General features: G+C 45.0%; 2 protein-coding genes across 2 annotated transcripts in view; one reads left to right on the top strand and one right to left on the bottom strand.

Annotated features, from left to right (window-relative positions):
- The first annotated feature begins 1006 nt into the window (after positions 1-1006).
- On the top strand, positions 1007-13394 carry LOC119378093 (3-hydroxyisobutyrate dehydrogenase, mitochondrial). Its single transcript, XM_037647339.2, has 6 exons — positions 1007-1114; positions 2785-3046; positions 4241-4362; positions 8611-8821; positions 9855-10011; positions 11201-13394. The coding sequence occupies exons 1-6, from the start codon at positions 1108-1110 to the stop codon at positions 11357-11359; spliced, it is 918 nt and encodes a 305-aa protein (XP_037503267.1). The 5' UTR covers positions 1007-1107; the 3' UTR covers positions 11360-13394.
- Positions 13395-17472: 4078 nt separating this feature from the next.
- Positions 17473-26416, bottom strand: part of LOC119378092 (endoplasmic reticulum junction formation protein lunapark-B) — a 19828-nt gene continuing 10884 nt past the window's right edge. Inside the window, exon 3 of the mRNA XM_049411701.1 lies at positions 17473-19127. Coding sequence (XP_049267658.1) covers positions 18910-19127 — 218 coding nt within the window. The 3' untranslated portion in view covers positions 17473-18909. The remainder of the gene's footprint in view (positions 19128-26416) is intronic.

Below are 26416 nucleotides of genomic sequence, written 5' to 3'. Positions count from 1 at the left end.
CAGTCGCTTAGCCGGTAGTCATTCTTCCCGAGCATAAAAAACCATGCTAAGGTGCTAAGAATTCTAGCCACCCTAATCATGCTGCACTACCTAATTTAAGTTGCCATGTAGACGTGTACTTACTCCTGACCTAGTAGTTTCAATGCACCTATATAGTAGCCCACTGAAGTGAACCTTATCGTGTTTGCACTATTTTGATGTTTACTTCCTGCAGTGAGCATTTTGTAGTATTCGTAAATATATGAAAAATCTCGTTTAGGCGACTATTTGATTCGAAGACCGAATCAGATAGGATCTGTTCAATTCGATATTCGACATCTTCCAACCATGCACGAATGGACATTTTAGTTTGCAGGCGATGTCAGGAGAGTTGGAGCCACCTGAGCGTATTGATGATGTTGGCCACCGCCAGCAAAGAAAAGAAAGAAAGAAACAAAATAAAACAAAAGAAATAAAGAAGAAAAAAAGAAAGAAAGAAAGAAAGAAGAAAGAAAAAGAAAGAAAGAAAGAACTAAAGAAATAAAGAAAGAAAGAAAGAAGAAAGAAAGGCACACTTATATAAGCGCATCAGATTCCTGGGCTTTGAATTACTAGGTTATGTGTGTTATCGAAAATTTGAGGAGAGAAGAGATGCCAGACGCTTACCCACGGCTACTCGTATGCATACAAATTAGTTTTTCCGCAAATGAACAGTGACAGTTAACATTCCTGTTCAGAGCAATCTTGCACTCCTTTTACTTTTTACGATTGCCGCTGGATCTAATCCCGCAGCGGCGGCCGCTTTTCGATGGAGGCGAAAATCCTAGAGACCTGTGTAGTAGATGGACGTTAAAGAACCGCAGGTTGTCGAAATTTCCGGAGCCCTCCACTACCGCGTCTCTCATAATCATGTCGTGGTTTTGGGACGTTCAACCTCACAATTATTATTAACTTTTACAATTTCTACGATTCGATTTCATGAACTTGGCCTGACTTGGCTACGACCTGGCCTTTGGTGTGCTTTCCTCTCTCTCATCTAGTTTCCAAGATGGCGCCTCCGTGTTGGCTGTTTGTGGTCGTACGTTCCCGAAAATATTAAACCATGGCCACCGTAACCTGGCAGCTTCGATGTCAAGTGAGTATCTTGTCACACCATTCGTAAGCAATGAGCCTTCGTACGACGATGTCACGGCCAGCGCTTCATTGACTAGTTTCGCTGTACCGGCATATGTGTCTGCGATTATGCACATCTGTCACTTTTCTAAAGCACTTCGCCTTCCGTAGAGCAGCTGAATAATAGTGCTGTTGCTCGGTAAGGCCGATGAGCAGCACATTCTTTGGCTACGAGTGATATTAACATAGCAACTGGGGATTTACGCCTAATTCAACTGTTCAAAGCTCCTGAAACTCGTATTCGCTCTCCAACATCCTTGAGAAACTAAACAGTTTTCCTTGTTTTCGTGCGTGCGAACGCCTGTACGTGGCAAGTTTGTGTTGTGCGCTTGTGCCTGCGTCATGTTCCGTGTTTACGTTCTTATCCGATTACGCGCCTTACGCAATATGGCAGCACAAGCACGGTGAACGCGGCAGAATGCGTTCAAATGTAATAATTCATCCCTCGCATATGTAGAGCCACTAATTGTGCCAGGTGAAGTTCCTAGCACTTTACGCATTATAGCTACGCACGGGCTATTATTTGCGTGAAAGACACCGTAGTGGGGACACGGGTATTAATTCTTTTAAATGCGCGCCTCAAATCATCGGAGTGACGCTGCTGGGAATTGAAGTTTCGACTTCTTGCTCTGCACCAGAATGCTGCAGCCCACTGCTACCTCTCGCGACCGTCTTTTTCACGTACATGGCGCGGACGTTAAGAATCCATGCCGGTGAAATAAAAGTTATTTAGCCAAGACGCAGAAAGCACGACAGCGAAGCCGGATTAGTCAATCTAGTAAACGCTTTGCGATGTTTACTGTCTGAAAGCAACGACGTTTTACGAGTGGCATTACAGCGACAATTTCATGAGCCTCTGCTGTGCACGCCCTTCAGAAAGCAGCAGTCGGGGCGCCGCAGTTGTGAAGTACAAACGGGATCACACTTGTCTAGAGCAGTAGAGCGTGTGGCTGTGGACGCTGTTATTGTTTGCAGGTGCTACCTCACGTTAGCTACAAGCTTCCGTTCATGCTTGAATTATAGTTTTGGACGTAGCATGCAGTATGACTATGCTAGTTATCACTACAGTGTCGGTCTTTGCATATTTCTCCATAATGGCAGCTGAAGCGGCCGGCTGGGCGCTCTAGAAAAGTACGATTCCATCTGTACACTCGTGCATGCCTTGATCTGTACAAATCGTACACCTCTAGGCATGAGTTAAATTGCAGAGCAAATTCACGGTCAGTAAAGGTTCTGGTACGCCCACATACTGCATGAAAACACTATGACACTGCCACCTTATGCTATTGGCATTACATTTGGGCGTCTAATTATACCAACAGCAAAATGTGTGTTGGGCACCTTAAGTCCTCTTTGTATTACAAAGCTTGCATGTATACAACTGCGGCAACACTTTTATAAGGAGAGCTGTAAGCGGTCTTTTAAGCGCTCCGCGAATTCGGTGCTCTTGAGCATGACGTCACAGTCTGAATCGCGGTGGCACATTCTGAGGTTGACAAAATCTGTTTACTGGGTGTTGGGTACACAAAACCCCCCACACTATAGTCCTTCATTATCCACTTTGTGCATTCTAGATGTTACGACCCTCGCAGTTAAACCTACCGCTTGTAATTTCGCACTTTGATCTTTCAGAACGGGCAGTATCACAGGTACCACTGGGTTTTGTCGGCCTTGGCAACATGGGAAAGAACATGGCACGCAACCTTCTCTCTAAGGGCCACCGGCTAGTTGTGTACGACGTCTACCCAGAAGCTATGGAAGCTATGGCTAGTCAGGGAGCCATTACTGCTCAGAGTCCGGCCGAACTGGGTGAACAGTGTGACCGCATCATCACTATGCTTCCCTCAAGTCCTCATGTGAGAGAAGTGTACTCTGGCAAGAAAGGAATCCTGTCGTGAGTTAATATTGTCTGAATTTTCGATATTGCCTCGTTCTACGGATGTTGAACCATCTTGGCAACAGCAAACCTTCTAATAAACAATACATGAATATTAACTGGTAACCTAACCCCTTCTAATACCATTGCAATGTCCGTGTGATGCAAAAATGGCTCTGTTGCAGTGGGAATGGTGACTAGATAAAAAGCACAACTCTTCTGCTGTTCACATCACTTGCGGCGAGTAGGTTGTATTGTGTAGAATCCTGCATTGAACTGGCTATCCAAGACTTCATTCTTTGCTGTACGATGTGGCTTTCTTCGAGTAGTAGTGTACAGAGAGGGTGCCACTTTATCACAAATGGTGCGTACTGAGTGGATTGAAGAGGTAGTGCTGGGGAGGTGAGAAAGCCTAATTAAGGTGGCCAACCAGCATTTTTTAATCTGAAAAGCAGTGTAGTATTTTTCTGATCAGTGGCTAACAACAATTTGCACTTATAAACACGGCTTATTACTGTAACGAAGCTGGTAACAAGCTTTACTGACACAAGACAAGGAGCACTTGCTACTATTGTAGGTACTACTACTACTGTGTTGATGCCAATCCTCTACTTTTTATGATTCATGTTCTCGCTGACGAAAGCTGTCTTCTTGCTGAAAGTGATAGCTTAGTCAATTTGATGTTGACTGCCAGCTTCACTAACCACAGCCATACCATGCCGAAAATCTGTGTGCTGTGGTGGCTAGTGTGAAGTATGCATACGTAAAGCATGATCAAATCTGGAAACCTCGATCTCGGCTCGTGTTTAACAGAGTTGCACCATTGTCAAGCCGCATACTATGTAAACAGGTAAAACATGCTTTATCTGTATTGTCGGACCCCTTCTTACGTTACGGTACAGAAAGACGCACTGTACTATCAGGAGAAATGTAACAGAAGTGAATAACTACAGGCGGTTGCTGAAGTGGGCCGGTTAGTACAAAACAAAGTAACACAAACAGTGCAACAGTGGGGCATAAGAGAAGACGCGAGATCACTGTAGTGTCTGTCGTCTTCTCTTATGTCCTTTTCTTGCACTTTTTAGCCTTGGTAAAATATAACACCTTTAGAAATAACAACTCAACAGTGCTCTTTTGTACTATATTTGTCTCATGTGCTGAGAGCTTCTTATCAGTTCGTCTCCTATCTTTCGCACATTTTTTTTTTTTCAGGACAGTGAAAACCGGTTCTCTCCTAATAGACAGTAGCACCATTGATCCCTCCGTCTCCCAGGAGATGGCGAAATTGGCTGAAGCAAAAGGAGCCTTGTTTATCGATGCCCCCGTATCTGGAGGTGAGAACGTCAACAATTTCGGTAGTTGAGAGCCCCACTGGTATGCATTTCGTCGAGACTATGAAACAAAAAGCGTGATTCAGTAAAATGTAATGCTCAGTAATACTGGCAGTAGTATTTCTGATGAGGCAAAACACAATTCTCACATGAAACCTTGTTTAAAGTTGAATTGGAAGCCAGGGGCGTAGCCAGAAATTTTTTTCGGGGAGGGGTTCAACCATACTTTTATGTATGTTCGTGCGTGCATTTGTATGTGTGCGTGTATATATACGCAAGCAAAACTGACTGAAAAATTTCAACAGGGCTACGCCCCTGTTGAAAGCCAATAAACATCAGAAAAATTGCTCAGTAAAGCTCGTTATTACTGTTTGGCAATTCGGTTAAGCATTACATGCATGTTTTTTGATAGGTAATAGCATTGAATCAGAGTAAATAAAGCTTGCAATTTGAACCGATGCTTTGGGTGAATCCTCAATGGTAATGTCTCAATGAACACTTGCAGCCCTTGTATGGTGTCCCTGCCATCTTTTATAGTGAGGTAACCACATAAGGTACTAAAGGTCACGTGAGCATGTCTGTGAACATTATGCTAAATTTTTTGTCTTTCGTGTACGTCCTTTTGGCTTTCCACTTTGATGGTTGTGTTGAAATCTGTGACTAGTGACAATCTGAACATGGCAGTGTCATTCCTTCTTCGCCGAGTGGCAGGCTCTGCAAAGTGACGGTTCTTGGTTGTGAGATTCAGTGGCCATTGTAGGTCCCACCCGCATTCCGCATTGGTGGTACTGCCACGGCTTTATGACGTAACAGCTGGAACAAAAAAACATAAAACATCAAAAGCCAACACGCAATGACACCATGGGAACTTAGTGCGACAGGTGCTTCCTTCAGAGTGCGAAAGCCGAGAAAATGCCGTTGAGTGAAACAACCAAGTTTATCAATTTTTAATTGTTAGAGAACACATTCCTGCGTTGAGCATCGTCCGTTGTTGTTCTCTCGCCGTAACCAAGCGGACGAGAACAGCGAAAGGTTAAAGGTGGAGAAAGAACGCCTCATGTGCTGCGTTGTAATAAGCATTTCTTCTCACTTGAGGTAATCACGTAGGTTGGCATTTTGGCATTCTTCAAATGGCCACCAGATGGCCCTGTCCTCCATGCATCTCAGCGAAGCCAGTGCTCTTGTTGAAACCTTTTTTACAAGAATACTGCTGGTGCTAATGTACAGACGAGTCCACTGTTAAAGGGAACACTTGCGTTTAGGGTATGTCCGGATTTCGCTCTTTTGCTAAAGCATAGTGGCTTAGATCTGCATAATACTACTGGCGGTTGACAGTTCCGAACCCTTATGATAAAATAGTAACGTGCACAAACAATCTTTCCGCATCCACCAGCCGTTAGGGGGCCAACAAAATTAAAGTTGCTCATTCGAGTGTTCCCTTTAACAGTGGATCGTTCTGTACATTCACACATCATGTCCACCTTAGCCTTTCAGTGTCGTTGTACAGTGTTCAAATTGGATAAAGCAACATTAAATGATTACATGACAGTCATTCTTATTGTAGTGTTCAGTATGCTGTGTTACCTTACCTTGGGATGTTAAACCCCAACAGTTGTTATTACCTTACCTGTGCGGAAATGCACACAGTTTGTGCTGTTGGGTTTTAATGTGTCTGGCAACCTGGAAAACATGCATAAAGCTGCACTCAAGTTTCACATAAGGGCGTACGTAAGCGTTGGCAATGGTTTTCATTACTGTTACTTTTAGAGCGCAGCAGCTCTTAGGCATCCGTTCCTGCGTTGAGCAGTGTCGCCGTCGGTGGCGTAACTGATAGACATGAAAAGGTAACCGATAGATGAAAAAATAAAATGAGAAAGAAATACCCAGGATCGAATGGGATTTGAACCCCGGCCCACTACGTGGCAGTCGAGGATTCTATCGCAGAGCCACGCTGGTGCTTGAAACTCATTTGCAAAAACACCCTATACAGGCATCATGTCGGGCAAGGAATCGCGTTAACCTATGTAACATAGCGTGGCAGAAGAGTAAAATAATAACCAGTTATCACACAATGCTAACTGCGCAATGAATGTGTGGATTAATGCTTCCCACCAACTGCAAAGTGCTCAGCTATGATTCTCCATCGTCATCAGTAGAGATCGGGTTTTAGGCAAATGCCTATTTTGTTCCTTGTGCTCCTATCACGCCACTTTGGTATATGAGCATGAATTAGGGGTTAAGAAGGGCTTTTATAGTGTTTTAATAGTGCCTATAAGTGCCTGTAAATGCCTATTTTTGAAATCGGCAGCAATATGAACACTATTTAGCCTCAGTTTTCGCTTTCAAGTTCAGTTTGAGACCTTTATTCATGTTATTGGGCAAAATTGACTGTTCAGAACTTTATGGGGTTAATCCTAGTCCTCTTGCTCAATGAACTTCAGGAAAACAACCGTTAGCAGCAGTGAAGTGGGACACGCCGGTCAGCATACGCCACAGGGATGCCTCATATTGACTGGGTTTAATTGCATAAAAATTGGACCCGGCCAATATGAGGCATCTCTGCCTTCTGGTCCTTTGGCAATCTGGCTATCGGCTCCTGGTCTGCCCTTCTCAGCCACGTCAAAAAGGAAGACACCCAGGAGTGTGTTGATTCGACAGTGGACACTTGACTCACCATGCTACAGAATAAACGGAGAGACCGTGTTCTATGAACCGTACGGGAAAATGGACAATTGCACGGCTATGTTCAACTGTTGGCGCGTTTGTGCCATCATAAACAATAACATTTCTTGCTTTCCTGTCGTAGATACAGGTCGCGCACGTCTTCGTTTTCAAATTATTTGCATTTATGTAAAAATGTTTACAGCGAAAGCTGTTATGAGATCATTTCAGCGGCCGTTTTTGGCACCGTAGTTGTCCGCCGCCACCGGTGTTCGTAACCATTATCGCTCGAAATAAGGGAAAAATTCCAGGATGGAACGAGGTTTGAATCTGGGCCCTCTGCGTGGGAGCCCAGTATTCAACCTCTCAGCCATGCCGGTGCTTGAAACTGCTTTGCAAAAAGGTCCTTTACAGGCTTCATGTCGGGAAGGAGCCCCATTAGCATATGCAATATAGCGTGGTAGAAGAGTAAAATAAACACCAAGCGTCGCACAACGCGAATTCTGTAACCAGGCGTCACACAATGCGAATTGCGCAACGAGTAGGTTGTTGAATGCTTCCAACCCATTACAAAGGGCTCTGCCATAAATCTTCATCGTCATCAGGCACAGCATCAACAAAGTGCGCATAATGCCTTACATGCGTTTAGCAGGTACCACGGCTCTCCGTAGAATGACGAAAAATGGCATACTGCCTGCTTCCCTACTTCTAAAAAATTACAATGATTTATAGCGTAGTGGGTTCCTCGCAAGTGCGCTTGTATTGGTTGCCGAGGAAGCCCATAAGCGCGTGATCCATTTCCTCGGGGTCTCAATAAAGTTCTTCGCCCCCCCCCCCCTCTCTCTCCCGCATCAACGTATGTTGTACAGCATGACGGGAGAGGGAAATAGCGACCGGACGTCACCCAATGCAAATTACATAACTAGTTGGGCCGTTTAAAGCTTCCAACCCATTACAAAGGGCTGAGCCATAATTCTTCATCGTCATCAGTTGTCACTTCAACAATGTGCACATAATGCCTTACAGATGTGTAGCTGGTGCCTGGTTTCTCCGCAGAATGACGAATAATGGCTTAGTAGGTGCTTCCTAACTTCACAAAAATTGTGATTTATGGCGTAGTGGGTACCTTGCTAGTGTACTTGAATTAGTAGCCCCAAGAGAGCCTACAACGGGCTCTAGAAACGCCGCTCTTCCAGCTTTTGCTGTGACTGTGCTGTGGTTTCAGCGCAGACCTGGCGTTTTTGTGCTGATATTTATGATGTTGGAGGCCTAAAATGTTGTTTTTCCTGCCTATTTTTTCCGCCTAAAATGCTCTTTTTTAACGCTTAAAAAATCTGGCCTCTAGTCATCAGCCACATGCAGCATCAACAAAGTGCACATAATACCTTACAGATGTGTAGCGGGTACCTCGCTTATCCGAAAGACGAATAATGGCGTAGTGGGTGCTGTCCTACTTCACAAAAATTATGACTTAAAGCGTAGTGGATACCTTGCAGAAAGGCAAAACAGTTGGCCTTGCCCCAACACAAAGCTGCGCTCAGAATTCGCATTAGGCAGTATTGTAACCGTCGGTGAATTTTTTTTTTACAGGGGTAGCTGCAGCGGAGGCAGGAACGCTGACATTTATGGTTGGAGGCAACGAGTCCGAAGTCAGCGCTGTGCAAGAGATTCTGCTCTGCATGGGCAAGAATGTCATCTACTGTGGCGGAATCGGCTGTGGCGAGGCTGCGAAAATCTGCAACAACATGATGCTGGCCATATCGATGATTGGGACGTCTGAAACGATGCTCCTGGGAAAGAAGTGAGAGTTGTCTTCCTTCTGCTCTCATGAAGTGCTTCACGTCTGTCGTACTCAGTGCCAACTTACAAGTTCCGTGCCAGCTGCATCCATAGGATAACTCTGCTGTGGACCCTGCGCAGTCTCTCTTATGGTCAATGTGCTCATTACGGGACATTACATCTTTCCAAGTTGTCGTAGAATGACCTTACTATTCAGCTGTGGTGCTTCACAAATCTCAGAAGTTTTTTCAAACCTTTTTCCAAGTATGAGCGGAGTTATTGCACGAAATGAGTGCTTTTACACTCCTTTTGTCACCACGGGTGCTCTGGAAGCTGTTCAGGGGTCGTCACAAGGAGACAATGTGTTGCCCTAAAGTTGCGTAGGTGCATGCCTTGAGCAAGAAAGGGAAAATAGACAACCACCCATTTGTAGCACGAAGACACAAGGAAACCCCTATGAATAGCCTTGCGAGACATGCCCAACGTGCCCAGTGTCTCGGAGAATGATAGCATTACGTGATTTGGTGGTGAAGAATACAGCAGCCAGTCCCGTAAAGGTTGAAGCCTCTTTAGTGGACAAACCTGTGCCCAGCGAAACAAAACACTCGAAGTGCAACGAAAGTGGCGAGCACCGTTGTCTTTTGTCAAAATTTAAATGGTAGGTGAAACGCGTTAGCTTCTACATGTGTGTGATCGTACTTCCCAGCAAGATCATTAGTGCTCACTTCAGTTCCAAATTGTGCGTGGCTCTTTGAATCATACACACGATCTGATTAGAATTGTTAAGAACATTCCACAAGGTTGTGATAAGTTCACGTGTGACTAACGCCGAGCGATAAAAGGTGTGACAGTTTTAGCCAGTGAAACCCAGTCCCAGTGAAATAGAGAAACGAGTACACACATGAGTAGTCTTCCTAAGCCTCTTTATGCCTAGAAAGCTGCGGGTAAAAAGAGCGAGCATTGAATAAGGGACTATTACGTGACAAAACAAGTCACATGCACACTCATTTCTTGACACTGCTTTTGCACACACGGCTGCAACGTTCTCGTTACAGGCTCGGGCTGGACCCTAAAGTCCTCAATCAGATTCTCAACGTAAGCTCTGGGAAAACGTGGCCTAGCGAAGTCTACAGCCCAGTCCCAGGATTGATGCCCAATGCTCCTGCCAGCAACAATTACGAGGGTGGATTTGGATCTGCGCTGATGACAAAGGCAAGTATTTTGTTATTATTCGGAAAGCCTGTTTTTGAAGTCCCCTAATTACGTGCTTTATCAAAAGTTCCAGTGACCCAGCTGTGGTGGCTTAGTGGCCACAATGGTTTGCCACTAAGCATTAACCGATATATGCCCAGTGTCCTACATATAGGACGCTTCTTTGATGCACTCTAACATCGCTATTTCTTTAGCTGATGGCCAGCGCCACCTACAGCACATCAAGCAGGCCTCATTCTCAGCGTGTGCAAGCCTAGATATTGCTTGCTTTTCATGCTGCCACGTGCCGACCGCTTTCTCCAGGCAAACGTGTGCTTTGTGTGAAAGACTTCATGGAGAGGATGAAGTGCATGTGAAATGCCCACCGCTTTCTCCGGGCAAACGCATGCTTTGTATGGAAGACGTGATGGAGAGGAAGACGAGGGTAGAATTACACTTTTTGTGAAAAAAAAATATATATATTTGTTTTGTCATTTTTTCTGGGTTTGGGCATATAAAAGGGTTAAGGTGTGGGTTCGATTCCTGGCAACAGTGGCCACCTTTTAATGAGGGCAAAATGCAAGAATGCTGGTGTAGAGCTTCAGGTGCACGAAAGCTGATCAAAATTAATCTGGAGCCCCCTGCTCATAATCGTATCATGGTACAGGCACATGAAACCAAAGAACTTACAAAATTTTTCTAGCGCTCCTGGAAGACCTTGAAGCCAGGGACATCCTCTTAGTACATGGTGCTTTTTAAGATCAATTTTTACTGCAATACAGTATTTCTCACAAACACAAAATGCAACAATATAGTATTAGAAGCTGTGATTTTTCAGGAAGATTGTGAATAATACCCGGAGTCAAAGCACTTACTTGTCTTAAACACATTTAGCTGGTCGAGGAATTGCTTATGCTTGAAAATTTATCTCAAGAAGCTTAGCTAGACCCAAGTGCATGCTGTCAAAATCTGTAAAATCAAGGCAAACTGGTGCAGAAGCTTCACAGCACTGTCATTACACCCATCTTTCGTATAGAGGTATGCGTTTATTCCCACATGTGATGCCTTGCTAAAAATAGAGTTTTGAAAGACTGTCTGTTTAAGCTGATCTGTTGTTTCTGTTTAGTGCCCCTTGACTGCGTTAGTTGTCACGTGTAGCAAGCGAGTTTGGCTACCATGGTTTTACGAATTTTTTTTTCTCTTTCTTCAGGACCTTGGTTTGGCGCAAAATGCTGCAACACAGACTGGTTCCCCAACTCCGCTGGGATCACTGGCTCATCAGATCTTCAGACTAGCCCTCAGTCACGGCCTTGGAAAGAAAGACTTTTCAGTGATCTACCAGCTTTTACAAGGAAAAGTGATTAAGTAAAAGTGCAAATTGCTCACACAGACTGACGAGCATTCCAGCACAGTTGCCTGTAACGGCATCTGTTGCCAAAGTGGCTGCATAGTGTCAAAATAAAGTGTTGTCTACTACATTCGCTGTTGAAAAACGTGTGCGAGAGCGAAAAGTGTGATGTCATTCATGTTCAATGCTGAAATGGAGGAACCCTGCAACACCTTTCCCGAGTTATCATAGAATGACCTCAGTATCAGTGCTGCGTCATGAATCTCCAGACTGCAGATGAGCAGCTACCGTATCATCTCGCCTATAACCTTCACCCTCAGCTTTCAAATTGGCATAAACGACAAGCTACAAACGGCATAACAATAGAAACCAATGAAAAATATCCCCCCATAGTGCCATGAAGCTGCCTTCCTTGCATCACCGTGAAGCCAACATGAGCACCGAAAGTCGCGTATACACTGCTCCCCGATTTTAGCTATGCATTTTCTGTATATTTTGTGCAGGTTATGCGCAAGAAAATGCGACATTTCTGGCTCTGCTGAAAATTTTTGCAGAACCCCTTTAAATTTCAGACAACAGCAGCTTAGTGAGGCTAGGCTCTCAGAGTAGCTGTTGCAATTGCAATTACATTTTAAGTGAACTGTGCCAATACACATTGCATATTGTTATCAAAAAGGAGTACGCTTGCATACTTTGCTTTTCATGATAATTCCTAATAGCACATCTGCTGACTAAAAAACACACAGCCAAAGCCAAAACCATGTGCCAAAAGAGGGCTCTGTCAGTCGAAGAAAAGGCGAGAAAGCAGCCCGAAGAGACTAGACGCTGCGGTTCTCCATGCCAAGACGGTAACAAAGACGATGACTATGTGTTAATTGTTTCTATAGTTTTTCAGAACACAGCACTGGACTTTGCCCGGCTCTATTTGAGATTCAAGGAAGAGGAATGTATTGATGGCTGACATGCGATGCCTCTGCTGCACTGCCGAAAGAGCAAGTTTGAACACCCATGGAGGGTGGCGTGTTTTCTATATGTGCAGCACAAGACATACAGGAGCTCTGAAACAACCTCTATTTGGCGATACAACCAACTTCCAAGCCTCCGCCACAAGGTCTTATGATTCAGAGGTCCTCTTGCAGACCTTTCGAGCCTCTGTGAAAACAAGTGGTTATTAAGGGGAGCAACAGACTGAAGTAGCCAAATAACTTTCATCTGAGATGTCTCAGAAATGCAAGAGCATGGACTGTGGAATACCACACTTCGAATCTCGGTACATTCGCCAAGCACCAGAACCAAGAAGAAGTGCGGTTTTAATTGAAAGTGCATGCAGTACAGCGGCCAAGAAGTCATTATTCAAGCAGTCTACTGGTGCCATACATCTGGGATACAGTCACCAAAGTAGGGAGCTTGAGTGCTGCTCAGCACTGAAGCCGCAATCCTGTAAACGAAAACCCTATATGCAAATTGCCTCATGTCAAGCTGTCCAGCACCACCAGAAAGCATACCCCGGTGGCACGGTCCACCTTGGCTGTGCGAAGACTGCGAGAAATGGCTTTGTGCTACAGACAAAGTAGCTTCCATGACCTAAGAACAAGAGGATAGAGATAGAATTATTGGCGGAACTCATGCAAGAATCTGTTGTTTAGCACAGACCTATATCCTGCTGCTACTTGGAGGTCGTGGGATCGAATTCCAGCCATGGCAGCCGCAATTCGATGGAGGTGAAATGCTTAGGGCCGTCTAATTAGATTTAGGTGCACGTTAAAAAACACCAGATGCTCAAAATTTCCGTAGCCCTCCACTACAGCATCTCTCATAATCATATTCTGGTTTTGGGACATGAAACCCCAATAATTATTATCCTGCTGCGGTTTGTTTGTTTTTCATTGTTTTTATCTTTGCATGAATGGCTGTGTAAGAGTTAGTCTTGCTTTGTGTGGATTTCTTCATTACGTGGGTGTTGTAACGATATATACCATACTTTCTGTGCGTTCTATTTGTGTACTCAGTTCTACCCCTGTAATAATCGCAGCAAGGGATTCCAAAATAAATGAAATCATTAAAATGGTGCTGCAAGTGTCCTCAATTTCTAAAAGGAAGTCCATCGGAGATTTTGCGATGAAATATATCCGGTTGTTGAGGCTTCACCGTGTCACTTCCTAGCTCTTTTGATCCCTCAGGAAGACTAGGTGAAAACCTTTATGTCGATCTCGGCACCGAACTGCTCGATTGAGCACAGGCTTGCCGAGTTTAGACTGTTCGAGAGGAGATCAAAGCAGAGCCATATGTCAACGGTCAAATATCTGCACTCTTAGTACATTCATCAATAATGATGGACTTCTCCAATTTAATGGCAATTTACAACATCACAGAGAGGAAGTAAACGTCGAGCATACCAGTTGACTCCCTCGTGCTAATGCAGTAACCAAGAAAGAAGGCAACGGGTGCAGACATGGACACATGAGAAAAGAAGCCAGACACCTTACCTTTTTTCACTACGAGTTCCAACCGACTAGTGCAACTCTCTGTCGTTCTAAGCATTGACCAAACTTATTGCATCAGAATGCCATCTTGAATGTACTGTGCCGTGGTGTTCAGGACACTATGACAGAAACAGAAATCTAAAGAAATTTCTTATTTCTCGAGTATGCCAAACTGCGAAACAATGCGATATACAGGTTGTCTCAACGGGAACAAGTGCATCAGACAGGCTAGCCGACGTTTCGACAGGTGGACCTATCTTCGTCAAAGGCACCTATCATCCTTGGCTGTAGTTTTGAAAGAGGTGATCTATGACATCACACCACGTGATGTCGCTGCCACAAAATAAACTGGGGAGGGAGTCGGTGAACGAGAGTTTTAAAATTCTAAAAAAAAGAAAGACAGAAAAAAAGGCAGAAGGTGACCGGAGTTAAGAGCTGAAGAAATGCAAAGAAATGGGAGAAAAGAAAAGAACTCTAAGAGCACGAAGAGTGAGAGAAGAGTGGAAAAAATTCAGGAGCCCTTGCCCTATCGGGAAAATGGGGGCAAACTTGGCGTGTGCATGCCTGATGCAATGCTTTTCTTTATTTTTTCTCACGAATTGAGCAATGTACTGTCCTAACTGTTTCCATACTCCATGCCGGGAATTGAACTGTCATCCATGTGCTTAGCAGCGCAACCTTCAGTTGCTACAGGCAACAATGAAATGCGACAACATAAAATGACGAGTCACCCTGACAATCTCGATATAACATCAGATTTTCGTATCAAAAACGGCTGATCGACGACAAGCCCACACTCGAGAGAGCATCAATGATTGGAAAACAGCGTATAGAATACACGTCACCGGCGCACCTTTGAATATGAACCGCACTGTGAATATGAATCAACTAGCCCAAAAGTATTTCTTGGCACCTTTGAGGGCTGCATTTGCTTGTGCTCACAGGCGCAGGTTTTTTTTCCAGTCACACCTACAATGCCACCGCCACTTGTGAGGCAACACAAGCTTCACTTCGCACTTGGGAGGACGGGGCGGCTTTGGGTCAGGGAAGCCAGTATTGCTCACCTGTCAGTTTGGAAGCTGGCAACAGGAAGAGGGCCACTTTACGTGAAAATGAAAAAAACAAGTGCTGCCAATTCAAAAGGGAAAAATTCTCTTCTGAAAGGTGCCACGAGGTCTGTAAGAAACAATGAGAGATGTGGCAAGAAGGAATGGGTTAAGCCATAGGTCGGCGAACTCACTCATGAGTTGACTCACTCAGATTATATCGAGACGTGAGTCCGGGTGAGTAAAGTTTTTGTGAGTCTGAGTCCGAGTGAGTTCGGTTGGGAAAAATTTTGGTGAGTCTGAGTCCGGGTGAGTCTGCTTGAGGAAAAGTTTGCTGAGTGTGAGTCCGAGTGAGCCCTAAGGGCAAAATATATTGCATGAGTGAGTCTGAGTGAGCTCCACATTTCTTTGCCGACCTATGGTCTTATCTACTCACGTTCAGCATCACTATCAGCCTTATGTCGGCTCACGTTTATACTCGCGTATACTCCCACATAATTTAACGCGCTACCGTTCATACGTCAGCTCAATATTCATTGATCAGACGCATGAGTTGAGGAGGGAGAAGGGGAGGAGGTGCCTTGACCTACCCCCGCAAACTTCTTCACGGCAAGTTACTGATCACAATATCACTTGTGAGTCATCTCTTTCAACAAAAAGATCCTTATTGAACTGCAAACTCAGATAACTCGTCTTTGAAGGTACAAGATCAAAATGCGCTAAGTAGCGCACCGATTATGCGAGATATTGGCGTTAAAGAGCATTGACATTATGGTCGAAAAAGGCTAATTATAGGCTAGTGGACTCATAAGTCGACTCACTCAGACTCACTCAGACTCATATCGAGCTGTGAGTTTGAGTCTGAGTGAGTACGGGTGAAATATATTTTGGTGAGTCTGAGTCCGAGTGAGTCCGGTTGAGAAAAATTATAGTGAGTCTGAGTCCGAGTGAGTCCGGATGAGGAAAAGTTTGGTGAGTTTGAGTCCGAGTGAGCCCTAAGGGTAAGATATGTTTCATGAGTGAGTCTGAGTGAGCTCCACATTTTTTGCCGACCTATGGGTTAAGCATTAGGGGGGACCTCAACATCAAGTAATTAGTCAAAGACGCTGCCTCGGTTTGCAAACAAGCAGATGTGGGCTGGCAGGGTTGAAGGGAGTGCTTTAAAGATCTGCCGACAGAAATGGTCGCCGGAAAAATTTATACAGGCTTCGAAGTTCGCAAATATATAGGAAGTGTGTGGGGTAGGTTGGGAAATTGGTGGTTTGAAATGCCAGGAAACAAAAAGAAAAACTAATAATAGGTGAGCTGATAAGTCGTAAATGGGATGAGAATCGAGGTTATTTCAAGGATGTCAGAATTACGACACAGCTTTGAGAGATTCCAAATGGCCACGTGCCAGATTTATTCCCAAAGTCGAGCCCATATACAACGAATTATTGTTTATATTGAACAGCTGTAAAATGCTCCTCGAAATATTTTTGACATGCAAAATATTTATATATCGAATTACCTATATATAGAACTTTTCGTGTCCCCTTCAGGTTTGATATAGTATATGGGTTCATCTGTATGAGGTACGACTTGTACAGGAATTCGACTAACACAAGACCTATGATAACAAAATTACTGGAGTTCTCCAAGAATAATTTATCCGTCTAAGCTGATTTAGTGTTTTACCCTTGTGTCTCTTCAAACTTAGATTCACACTCCAGACAGCTTTCCAGAGGAAAGTGAACTTGACTCCATGCCTGCAGGCACCACCTCAAGAGGTGTGTGCGAAAGCGAAAAAATCTCGAGAAACCCAACAGAGCAGATGTTGCATCTTTCACTACGGTGTTTCTCTGCTCTCCTATGAGCAGAATGTAAGATTATTTTCCTAATAAAGCAGTGTTCCAGGTTTGAGCGTTCGTGAAAGCTGCGGAAAATACAGCTGTTAAAATAATTCCCCAGCACCACCTCTTCAAAACTCTACCTCTGCCGGCAATCTCCGAAAAATTGACAGTCTCTAAAACACTGCGTTTTTTCTATAAGCAGTGCAGCCACTTACAGAAAGTGGCTGCACTTTCTATAAGTAGTGCAGCAGTGACATCACACGCGACAAATTCGGTGACAGCAAACTTGACTTCCGGCTCTTCCACCAAGTCCTTAGATTCTCCCAATTTTGACGGGTTCTCACACCGCACTCTTCATATGCTTCGAACATCTTCGATGCAGATTACATGCCCAAGAACTGTACAATATTAACAGCAGAGCTGTTTAAGGTCGAGGTTAATCTCTGCGTTACGTTCTCTGTGTTATGATCTCTACGTTACGTTCTCTGTGTTATGATCTCTACGTTACGTTCTCTGTTAATCTCTGCGTTACGCAGAGCGTAACGCGCCTCCTAGTGGGTATGCGCTACAGAAATTGGGCAAGCCCCACTGCTCACCTCCGGTCCATTAAATGTTATGAGCAAAGTCAAGCAATGAAATAACAATATGATGCCACAAGCTGCACTGTTTAACGAGTCTTTGCGGCATTACATCAGCGAAGCAGCTTCAAATTTTTTTTTTGGTGCTCATAATACAAGCGATTGCTTTTCGTATTGCGCGTCGCAGTAGGCAAGGAGGTTTCTGCACAGATTTATTCAATCTCACAACAGGACACACCAAAACAGTCCAAGAAAAAAAAAAGACAACCAAGGACAACCAAGGCACATATAACAGTCCAACTTCTTAAAAAATGCACAATGAGGATGTTTTTTTTCCCTTTAAATAACGGACTATAAAAGTGAGAACCATGATCTGAACCAGCAGTTACATTCAGAGCAATTAGAGCCCACGTTTAACTTGCAGAGCATGATATTCAAAGCATTCACACATTTTTTCATCAACCAATAAGACAATGCCACTAAAATGCAACTCATTGTAAGATGGCCTTATCGCGTGTGTATGCAACAGATGACATTGCATCAATTCAATTTTATGGGAACGAGTCTCGTTCAAATTATCAAGAGTTCAATTTATGTGGTGTTTAATTATGGACCAATATACTATAACTAGGAAGCCATTCACAGCATGTACAGGACACCGAGAGGTCTCGTTAAAACAGCGGTATCAATAAAGCAGGCACTTTGATCGAAATCAGTATGATGGCAATTTTAAAGCAGCAGCATCAATAGCACTGCACTGTTGTGACGCAAGTAAAGACGCACAGCATCGTGAATATTAAATGAAAGCACGTAAGGCTATTCGTGACGTACGAATTTTTTACCCTTATTCCTGTCTTTTGGGAAGCTTCTATGAACTGTTAAACTTAATTCTCCGGTATTCACACTTAAATTTTAGTAGCGCACATAATCATACACCGCAACACTTGACACAGTTAATAGCCTACAGGGGCATGGTTTGTAACACAAGCAGCACTTTACTAAGGCCTCTTGAAACACAATTAGATAATGCAAGTGACGAACATTACCAGAAAAAGACACTCAATTGCATATATAAAAAAAAAAAAACAGAAAACCCTCCCACGAGCTGTGTGAAAGCTGGCACAATGATCGACGACTGCTGCGAATCAGACAGTCATTAAGTGCATAAGATATGCTGCGAGACTTCACAGCCACCAACACGCAAGAATTCATTTTGAGCGTGGACTCTACGTTAAAAAAAAAAGCACATACACGTACACATTCAATGAGACCCTTCAACTGCACCGGCCACAAGAATGAAAAAAAAAAAAAAAAAAGAAACCCGACGTATAATTTACTATTCTAGTCACAATTATTGAACAAACAATTTGAATGCTAACTGTACACAGTCACAACAAAATGGGGAGATTGCTACCAATAACACGTGCACAAACACAGCCCTACCCCACCCCCCACCCCTCCCTAAGAGAAACAATCATCCAAAACAAGCGCTACAAACATTTTGCTTCATTAATCTCTCACCAAGATTCATGGCAGCATCTTGGCGCTCCACACTACACACTGGAAAGTCTGTCTTGGTTAGTAGTAGGAGCTATAAGAAAATTTTAAGGCACATCTAAGGTGGCCGGTGACCTAGTCGTCCTTCTTGGACAGCGGGTTCTTGGGCAGCGGTGCCACGACAGCCTGCTTTGGCTGGCGGGCCATCTCGTGCGGGCCCAAGATGTCACCCGAGGCGTCAACCGGCAAGATTTTGGCGGCGGGAAGGCAGTCGTCCGGCGGGGCTTCTTCCTTTGCCTGCTTGCTCTCAAAGCCTTCGTCGCATGTTTCCATGTCCGTTTCGTCTGCGTCTTCTGTTCCGGAGAGATAAAGTTTTATGTAAAACTTAGCGTGATGCTGAAACAATGTGTGTTGAAAAAATACTAAAGTCTGCACAGGAATTAGGCACCAGCTCGATCCACAAGGCAACTTTGCTTCTGGAAGGGAAACGACGCAAAATTTGGACGGAGTACAAGAGAAAGAAGCGCCATTGTCGTTTCTTCTTAGTCTTTGTTCCGCCAAAATTTTGCACTGCGTCCCCTCCTTTTGCAACCATGAACCCACTAGCTCAGGCCTCAACCCTAGCACATGTTGCATCTGCACTCTATCCATTCATGCTCCAAAATGCAGCTGCCGAGATACGTCAATATTGAAGGAGTTTTGCTCCCAGTGTGATGTCATGGAAACTAGCAAACATATATGGCTGGCACATCTATATACGAGTTCTATTCAAGTTGGATGTTAGCATATTATACATGTGTAAAACAGACAGTGAACAAATGAGTGTCTGTGTAATACTGTGCCAAGTGTTTCCTACTCATTCAAATATTAGTCATGTTGTACTGTGGTAGCACCCCACTGCTGGTGACAAGGGTCACATGAGCACTAGCAGGAACGAAGTTTAGGTGTAGCAGGCCGAGGAGGTTGAAAGCGGACGGTCTGTGGTGTTGCTGCTTCATGCATCACACTGTTTACCCAACAGTACTATACCAAACAAGGGCCAGTAATTAAGTATCAGTCTAGATTAGACAATAAAGAAACCAAATCACCACCGCCAGAGAAACGCCCCAGTTGCAACATTTGAAGTCTTCCGCATGCTACACCCTGCTGCACACACCAGTTGCCTAGGCAACAGGGCTAGCACTAACCGGCTAGCTGAGCCACACGCTGTGCTCCCCGATTATTCTTCCATCCTTCTTTCTATCCATTATATTTTGCACGCAGTTTGCTTGCCTACTCAGAATTCACTGCAGATCAGTAGTCAAGGCTCTTGTGAACGTGTGAGACAAACATAACACTGCACGGCACATGGAATTGGCACTTTCATTTCACAGAGAGCCGAAAATGGCTCGCCCTGCTCTCGGCAAACTGATACAAACATGGTCAGTGCCTGATTTCACGATCGCGAACGCATCCTCGACGATGTTTATATTGGTAGTTTCGAGTTCAATAAACAACAGATATAAGTTTATCTCACTTTGGAAACATCGAAGTAAGCACTGTCAGTACTTCCCGTCTTGATCAATGGTCTTCTGCCTCTTTTGTTTCATATGAGGCGGCACGTGGCATAGTAAAGCCCGGGCTATTCAGAACTCTACGTACCTGAGTGGGTCGCTTGCCTCACACTGAACACACTACCACAGTATTTAACGATTCATATCATCAGTTTCAAATCCACTGGCACGGTGGCCATTGCACGGTTTCTCTTTTACGCTCCTTGCAAGCCTTGGCAGACATCGCTTGTGCTTAGCTAACTCAAACTGCTTCAAAATGCGCTATCTGGGTTTCGCTACTATCCGTCAGTCAACCTGACGCAGTACAACACCGGTGAGCACCAGATACTCACAGAGCTTGGCCATACTTTAGAACAACCGCAGCGCAGTAGCACCAGAGCTGCTTGTGTTCTGCATAGCTACCGCAGGCACAACAGGGTGCCATGGCGATGGTCTTGTGATTACTCGCAATCTTACCGGTACTGTAGTTTCTTTTTTCTCGAAATTGGGTTGAGAAAGTTTATTGGGAGATTTATGGTCGCGATTGTACAATTGGGAAGACAGGTCAGAAATCGGAAGAGCTGGCAGACATGCAGTAATAAATTACGCGTATGACAGGCTTCAAGTCTGGTGTTCGCAACGGTCGTCTAGTGCTAAGTGCGTCGAGTCTTTGCACAGTATTAGTCAAGCTGGAGTCGCACGACGTGATTTTTGGTGCGAATGACACCTGCCAGTGCGTCACAGGCATCCTTCTGACAAACGCATTTGAATATTATATAGCTGCACATTTCCCTCAAGAGATGAAAAAAAAGATTTGTGCTGCCTGCCACTTATGTGTCCACCAATGACAGTGCAGATTGCAAGTCACATGGCACAAAGTTCATTCTTCCACTGCCCCCAGATGGTGTTTCCCTCTGTGCATCGCAGTAGAACACCTCTTTGGGGAGTAGGGACAATGGATGCCTTCAGGCATGGTCTTGCTTTTGCTTAAATTAGCCAATGGGTCTGTGGCACTGTGCCAAACAATGTTTGAATTTCTCATTTCTTCCATGCGAATGCACTTGTGTCCATGACAGCACGGGCATCTGCTGCATGTCACATTTTTGCTCATTATAAAGACGCCATGCAGTTCGAGCTTAGCATTCTTGCCCACAGAGGCCAGCGTGCCTGATGTCAAGTCACGCAACAGCAATGGACTCAAAATAATAATCACCATTTTATTGTCCTTTCAATGGACACCAATATGTTCCTCAAAACATCTGGGCCCACATCTTAACAGACTAATGTAGAGCCCATAACAAAAAGACAATTTACAAAATGTCAGAGGAGCTGTTATTTAAAGGCTCTACGTTGTCTGCGCATGACCAGTGAGAGACTTAGCTCACCCCACAAAATTTTTCTGTTTTTGCTACTCTTGGGTTAACAGGGCTTTATTGTATATACACCAATATAACATTTAAACTGGAACTGGCATTTGGGAAATAAAGCATCCTTTAGAGAAGTACTTTAGAGGTTCCTGAGCTCTTTCGCATTATCCATGTGTGCCCATATCAGTTCTTCCTACTCAGCCACTTCTCTCGACCTCTTGCCACCAAATCATTATTCAGCGGTATCACACCTACTCCTACGAGAGGAGAAGCGGCAGATGTTAACCTTGGAATTTTTCAGTCCGGAGGTTCGCTGCAAGGGTTCCTTGGCGTGGCTCTGGGGTTTCAGACTTAGCAGCAGTGGTGGTGGTGGCAGTAATTGCGGTGCTTTCCACTTTCATGCTCATAGAACCCATCGTAGCGCGAGACTTTTGTGTCGATGACGCTAGTCCCATTACGCAGGAAAGCCCATCTTGAGGCACGGCTGGTTTTCCTACAAGGCAAGCGCAGGCACAACTATCATCAGCGTGTAACATACTTGCAGTGGCTCGGTCGTCCTAGGGCTATGAGTCTTCCGACCACTATTCTTGGGCAAGGACAAATGTGCGCCAACATTAAACCATACAGTGCTTTCATGCCTTACGAAGCAAATGTTGAACTGTGAACCTTAAGCTGAGTTATTAAGATGCGTTATTCTGCCTCGTTCGACAGACATATGGATGCATGTGCACGTACACACACACATGCAAGTATATTGCATAAAATTTTCAAGAAAAAGTCTATTTGGAGTAGAAAGAGCACGGGGGTGGGGATCAGTGTTGTCCGTCTGATCAAAACTTGTGGACAACAAATAGCGACTGCTGCTCAACTGCATGCCAGCCACTCCAGCTGAATGTTCCCAAGAATTAAAATACACAGGACTTTCCGCGAGTGATTCCCATCATACATTGATCCGTAGAAGTTCACGCTAGTCACGGCTATTCTTTTGGTTTTGAACACATAATTACTTGTGTAACTATGTGTTCGATGTAATAATATAATAACAATGGCAAACTTGGAACAGACTTAACAACTGGCTATCTGGACCACTGGCATACAATAAACTTTCAACATTGAAGGCCAAACCCCATATACGCGAAAATGCACGCGACAGCTACGAGCGACGCGACGTAGATCGTCTTCACGCAAGCGGTCGCTCGCATGGGCAAACCCCATTCACACGATGGCTTTGGCGGGCGGTCTCCACTGTTGCTGGCATGAGGGGCATTTACTCGTACCAAAAGTGGCCCGTTTTCAGCGGTATGCAATGTAAAATACGATGTTTTGTTGCATAATGGTATATAAAATGTATATCATTGTCTTGCAGCATTTTTTTCGATCCCACCACTGCTGATACGTGCCGCCAAGCCGCGTCACAGACGGCGCGGGACTTGTAGTTCCCGTCCCTGAGGCACGTTCACGTTCAACAACGTCAACGTTGCGCTCATCGCTGTTGGCCATGTTGATGAACGTTGTTTTGATGCACGTCGATAAGAAAGTGGCAGCACGCAGCAGTACGTCACTGATGCATCTTCTTCCGGTGTTTTGCTATTGGTTGCTTGAGCACAGCACTTCCGGGCGACGGATTCCAAATCTGAAAAACCGAGCCATCGCGCGATATCGAGCACGCGACACGTCACACGAACGACTCGTTTCGTCGCTCACAGCATTGCTTGTCGCTGTCACGTGCATTTTCGCACATATGGGGTTTGGCCTTGGGTCTCCAGCTAAACTAATGAGATACAATAAAATTCCATAACTCGAATCTCGCAGAAAAAAAGTTCGGCTCGAATTTATTTCTGAATTACTCAGTAACAAATTGGCACTCTACCAATCTAAGCACGAAGACCCCTAATAACAACACCTATTCACCAATTTTGCCAAAATGCTTTAACTCCCTCCTTTGCCAGAACTAAGCTATTTTAGACACACTTTTCTTTCTGTGCATCATTCAGGAATGGAATGTTTTTGGCTTTGTAACAATTGTATCCACAAGGCTGTACGTTTTGTGTCCTTATGTTTTGGCCATTTATGAATAAACCATAGAATTGAGCAAGACCCGCTATGCTGCACCGGTTCTCGCTCAATTCTTTGGACATAACCCACATGGTGTCAAAAAAAAAAGGCACCGCTATGCGCAAATGTGTGTTATTTAGGTTGTTGCCTTCCTTTCACATGAATTCAGGCCAAAGCCCTTTTTCGTCTGTGGTGCACGATATTTTTCAATGTTGCACGTTAATAGGACTCAGCGAAGAGCAAGTCGCTCTGTTCGATGAACACACCGTATTTACTCGCATAATTTGCGCACATTTTTCGCGATTTTAGAGCTCCAAAAAGGGGGTGCGCAAATTACACGGAGATTTCGCGAACACATCTGAAAAAACGTGCAATACATATGGTAACATGCGCAGTATACATTATTTAAAAAAGAAAATAAATTAGAGCACAAACGAAGGGAATTCTTTATTTAACAATTAGCACGTACTTTTTTAACCAGCCACATCCGGTCATGCGCGGTCTAGTCAGAATCACTGGTCGAGAGGTCCGACTGAGAATCATCGTCGCGGCCGCTGTCACCGCCCTCCCAAAGCGCATCGTCCTTGGTTCCGTCGAGCGCGTTTGACAGCCCCGTCTTCTTGAAGCTTTTCTCGACTATGTTGGGAGAAACCATGTCCCACGCTGCAAGTAGAGTCACTGTATATGCTACCTTTAGGTAGCAGAGTAGCGCATAGGTCCGGCTAGCAATCACAGCTATGCGGTGAAGTCGCACTTCGTTTTTGCAGGCGACATGCCTACCGTGTCGCCGATTAACCTGTCTGGCGTGTCGAAGACCGGCGATAAACATTGGCTGTCGATGGCTAGTGTTAATTCAGTTCGCTGCAGCGGAGGCGTCGAGAAATAAAAAAATTGACCCAAGCGGCAGCTTCTCCGCAATGCATGGTTGCTAGCGGCGTTGGAAGACAGATGCGCAACTCTGCTACCTAAAGGTAGCGTATACAGTAACTCTAGCTGCGAGTATCCACTCGCAAACCGTTTCCAGTGGCGGTCTCTTTCTGCCAGTGGGAGTGAGCCCATGCTCTCTGCTGGCCATCCATTCCACGTACATCTTGCGCACGTAGTCCTTGAAGGGTTTATTTACGGATACATCCAAGGGCTGCAGAACAGATGTTAGTCCACCCGGGATAATAGCCAGGTTGGTCCTCATGTCCCACAGCTTCTCCTTTACGTTATCCACGAGATGGCCTTTGCAACTGTCGAGCACCAAGAGCGATGGGAGTCAGCAAGGCCCCTGGTCGTCTACCCCAGACAGTGTCGAGCCAGTCGTTCATCAGTTCTTCCTTCATCCAGCCTTTTACTTGGACGCGGATGTGAATACGGCCTTCAACCTTCAATTTAGGCAATGTCTTCCGCTTGAAGATCACAAACAGCGGTAGTTTACGGCCATCAGCTGTCACGGCAAGCATAACTGTGCAGCGTTGCTTTTCACAGCCGGTTGTCTTTATAGGAACGGACGAGACGCCTTTCTCGCTCACTGTTGTGTTAGGTGGCATATCAAACTTTAACGGAGTTTCGTCTGCGTTTCCAATTTGAGACATGACGAAGTTTCCAGTTCTCCGTAGCCCAATCACAAAACAGTGAAACCGAACAACCTGCTGCTCGTAATCCTGTGGCAACCGCTGGCAGAGGGTCGTTCTTCGTCTGACAGACAGCTGATGGCGTCTCATGAAGCGCGTCACCCACCCTCTGCTTGCCTTGAACGTCGCAGCAGGGACCCCTTTCTCCTGCACTATCTTTCTTGCCTCGAACTGCAGCATCTCGCACGACACAGCGATACCGGAGGACCTAAGCTCTCGCACATACAGTAAAAGCTCGTTAATTCGGATTTCACGGGACCGAAAAAAATGTCCGAATTAACCGAATGCCGAATTAACGAATAAACAGGAAAAACAACATTAAATCAAGTGCAGAAGCATACCTTTATTTGCTGAGTATTTTGTAATGGTCGTCTGCGTTTTCGCGCAGATTCCGGCTGACATTACAATTTTTCTTAACTCTTCCAAACGGCCAACAGCACGCTAACTGTTGTAAGTGCTCAGGCAAACGTCCTCTAATGTCAAAAGCGCCTCCGAGACTTCCCGTGAGGTGCGATGAGGTCACGACATCATTAATAATTTCTTGATCGGGCAGGAGACCAGTCGTGGCGAGACAATCATCAATCGCGATGTAGTCCTGAAGGGTCATATTTGTGGGAAGGACAGCATCGAAGGTCGGACAGTCATCGTCGGTGGACTCGACTGATAACTCGTCGATGCCATCGTCAGCTACTGCCGCATGCTCGGGCCTCACATGTAAACACGGTCACAACGGGGAAAAAAAAGAGAACTCCGCAAGAAGAGACTATAGGCCTAGTGCGCTGCAGCTTTGAACCGAACAGGCAGCGCCACCTGACGCCCGCAGCTGAAAAGTTAGGATTGTCGTTTGTTGCTCCCGGGCGCGCAGTCACGGTATAAACGCAGGGCTCCTCGCCGAAAGGACGTAAAAACGTCGCAGTAGTGCAGTACTTTTTCGTACTTCTGCGTGCATGGCTGGCACAAGAGCTGTAGGAACACCGTTCGGAAGCAACTAGCTTTAAAATTCTGCGGGTTACCTCAGAAGTCGGACGAAAATGAAAGACAACTCTACCGCAGCTGTGCGGGGCTGCGT

This window comes from Rhipicephalus sanguineus, unplaced genomic scaffold, assembly GCF_013339695.2.
Source record: "Rhipicephalus sanguineus isolate Rsan-2018 unplaced genomic scaffold, BIME_Rsan_1.4 Seq6835, whole genome shotgun sequence".
Classification (NCBI taxonomy): Eukaryota; Metazoa; Arthropoda; class Arachnida; order Ixodida; family Ixodidae; genus Rhipicephalus; species Rhipicephalus sanguineus.
The sequence above is the reverse complement of the archived record's forward strand: the minus strand, read 5'-3'. Positions and strand labels throughout refer to the sequence as shown.

What these genes read in the sequence shown, in the direction of transcription:
- LOC119378093 (XM_037647339.2), top strand. An exon ending in CGATGCCCCCGTATCTGGAG is followed by an intron (nt 4,363 to 8,610) that starts GTGAGAACGTCA and finishes TTTTTTTTACAG; the next exon opens with GGGTAGCTGCAGCGGAGGCA. An exon ending in ACGATGCTCCTGGGAAAGAA is followed by an intron (nt 8,822 to 9,854) that starts GTGAGAGTTGTC and finishes TTCTCGTTACAG; the next exon opens with GCTCGGGCTGGACCCTAAAG.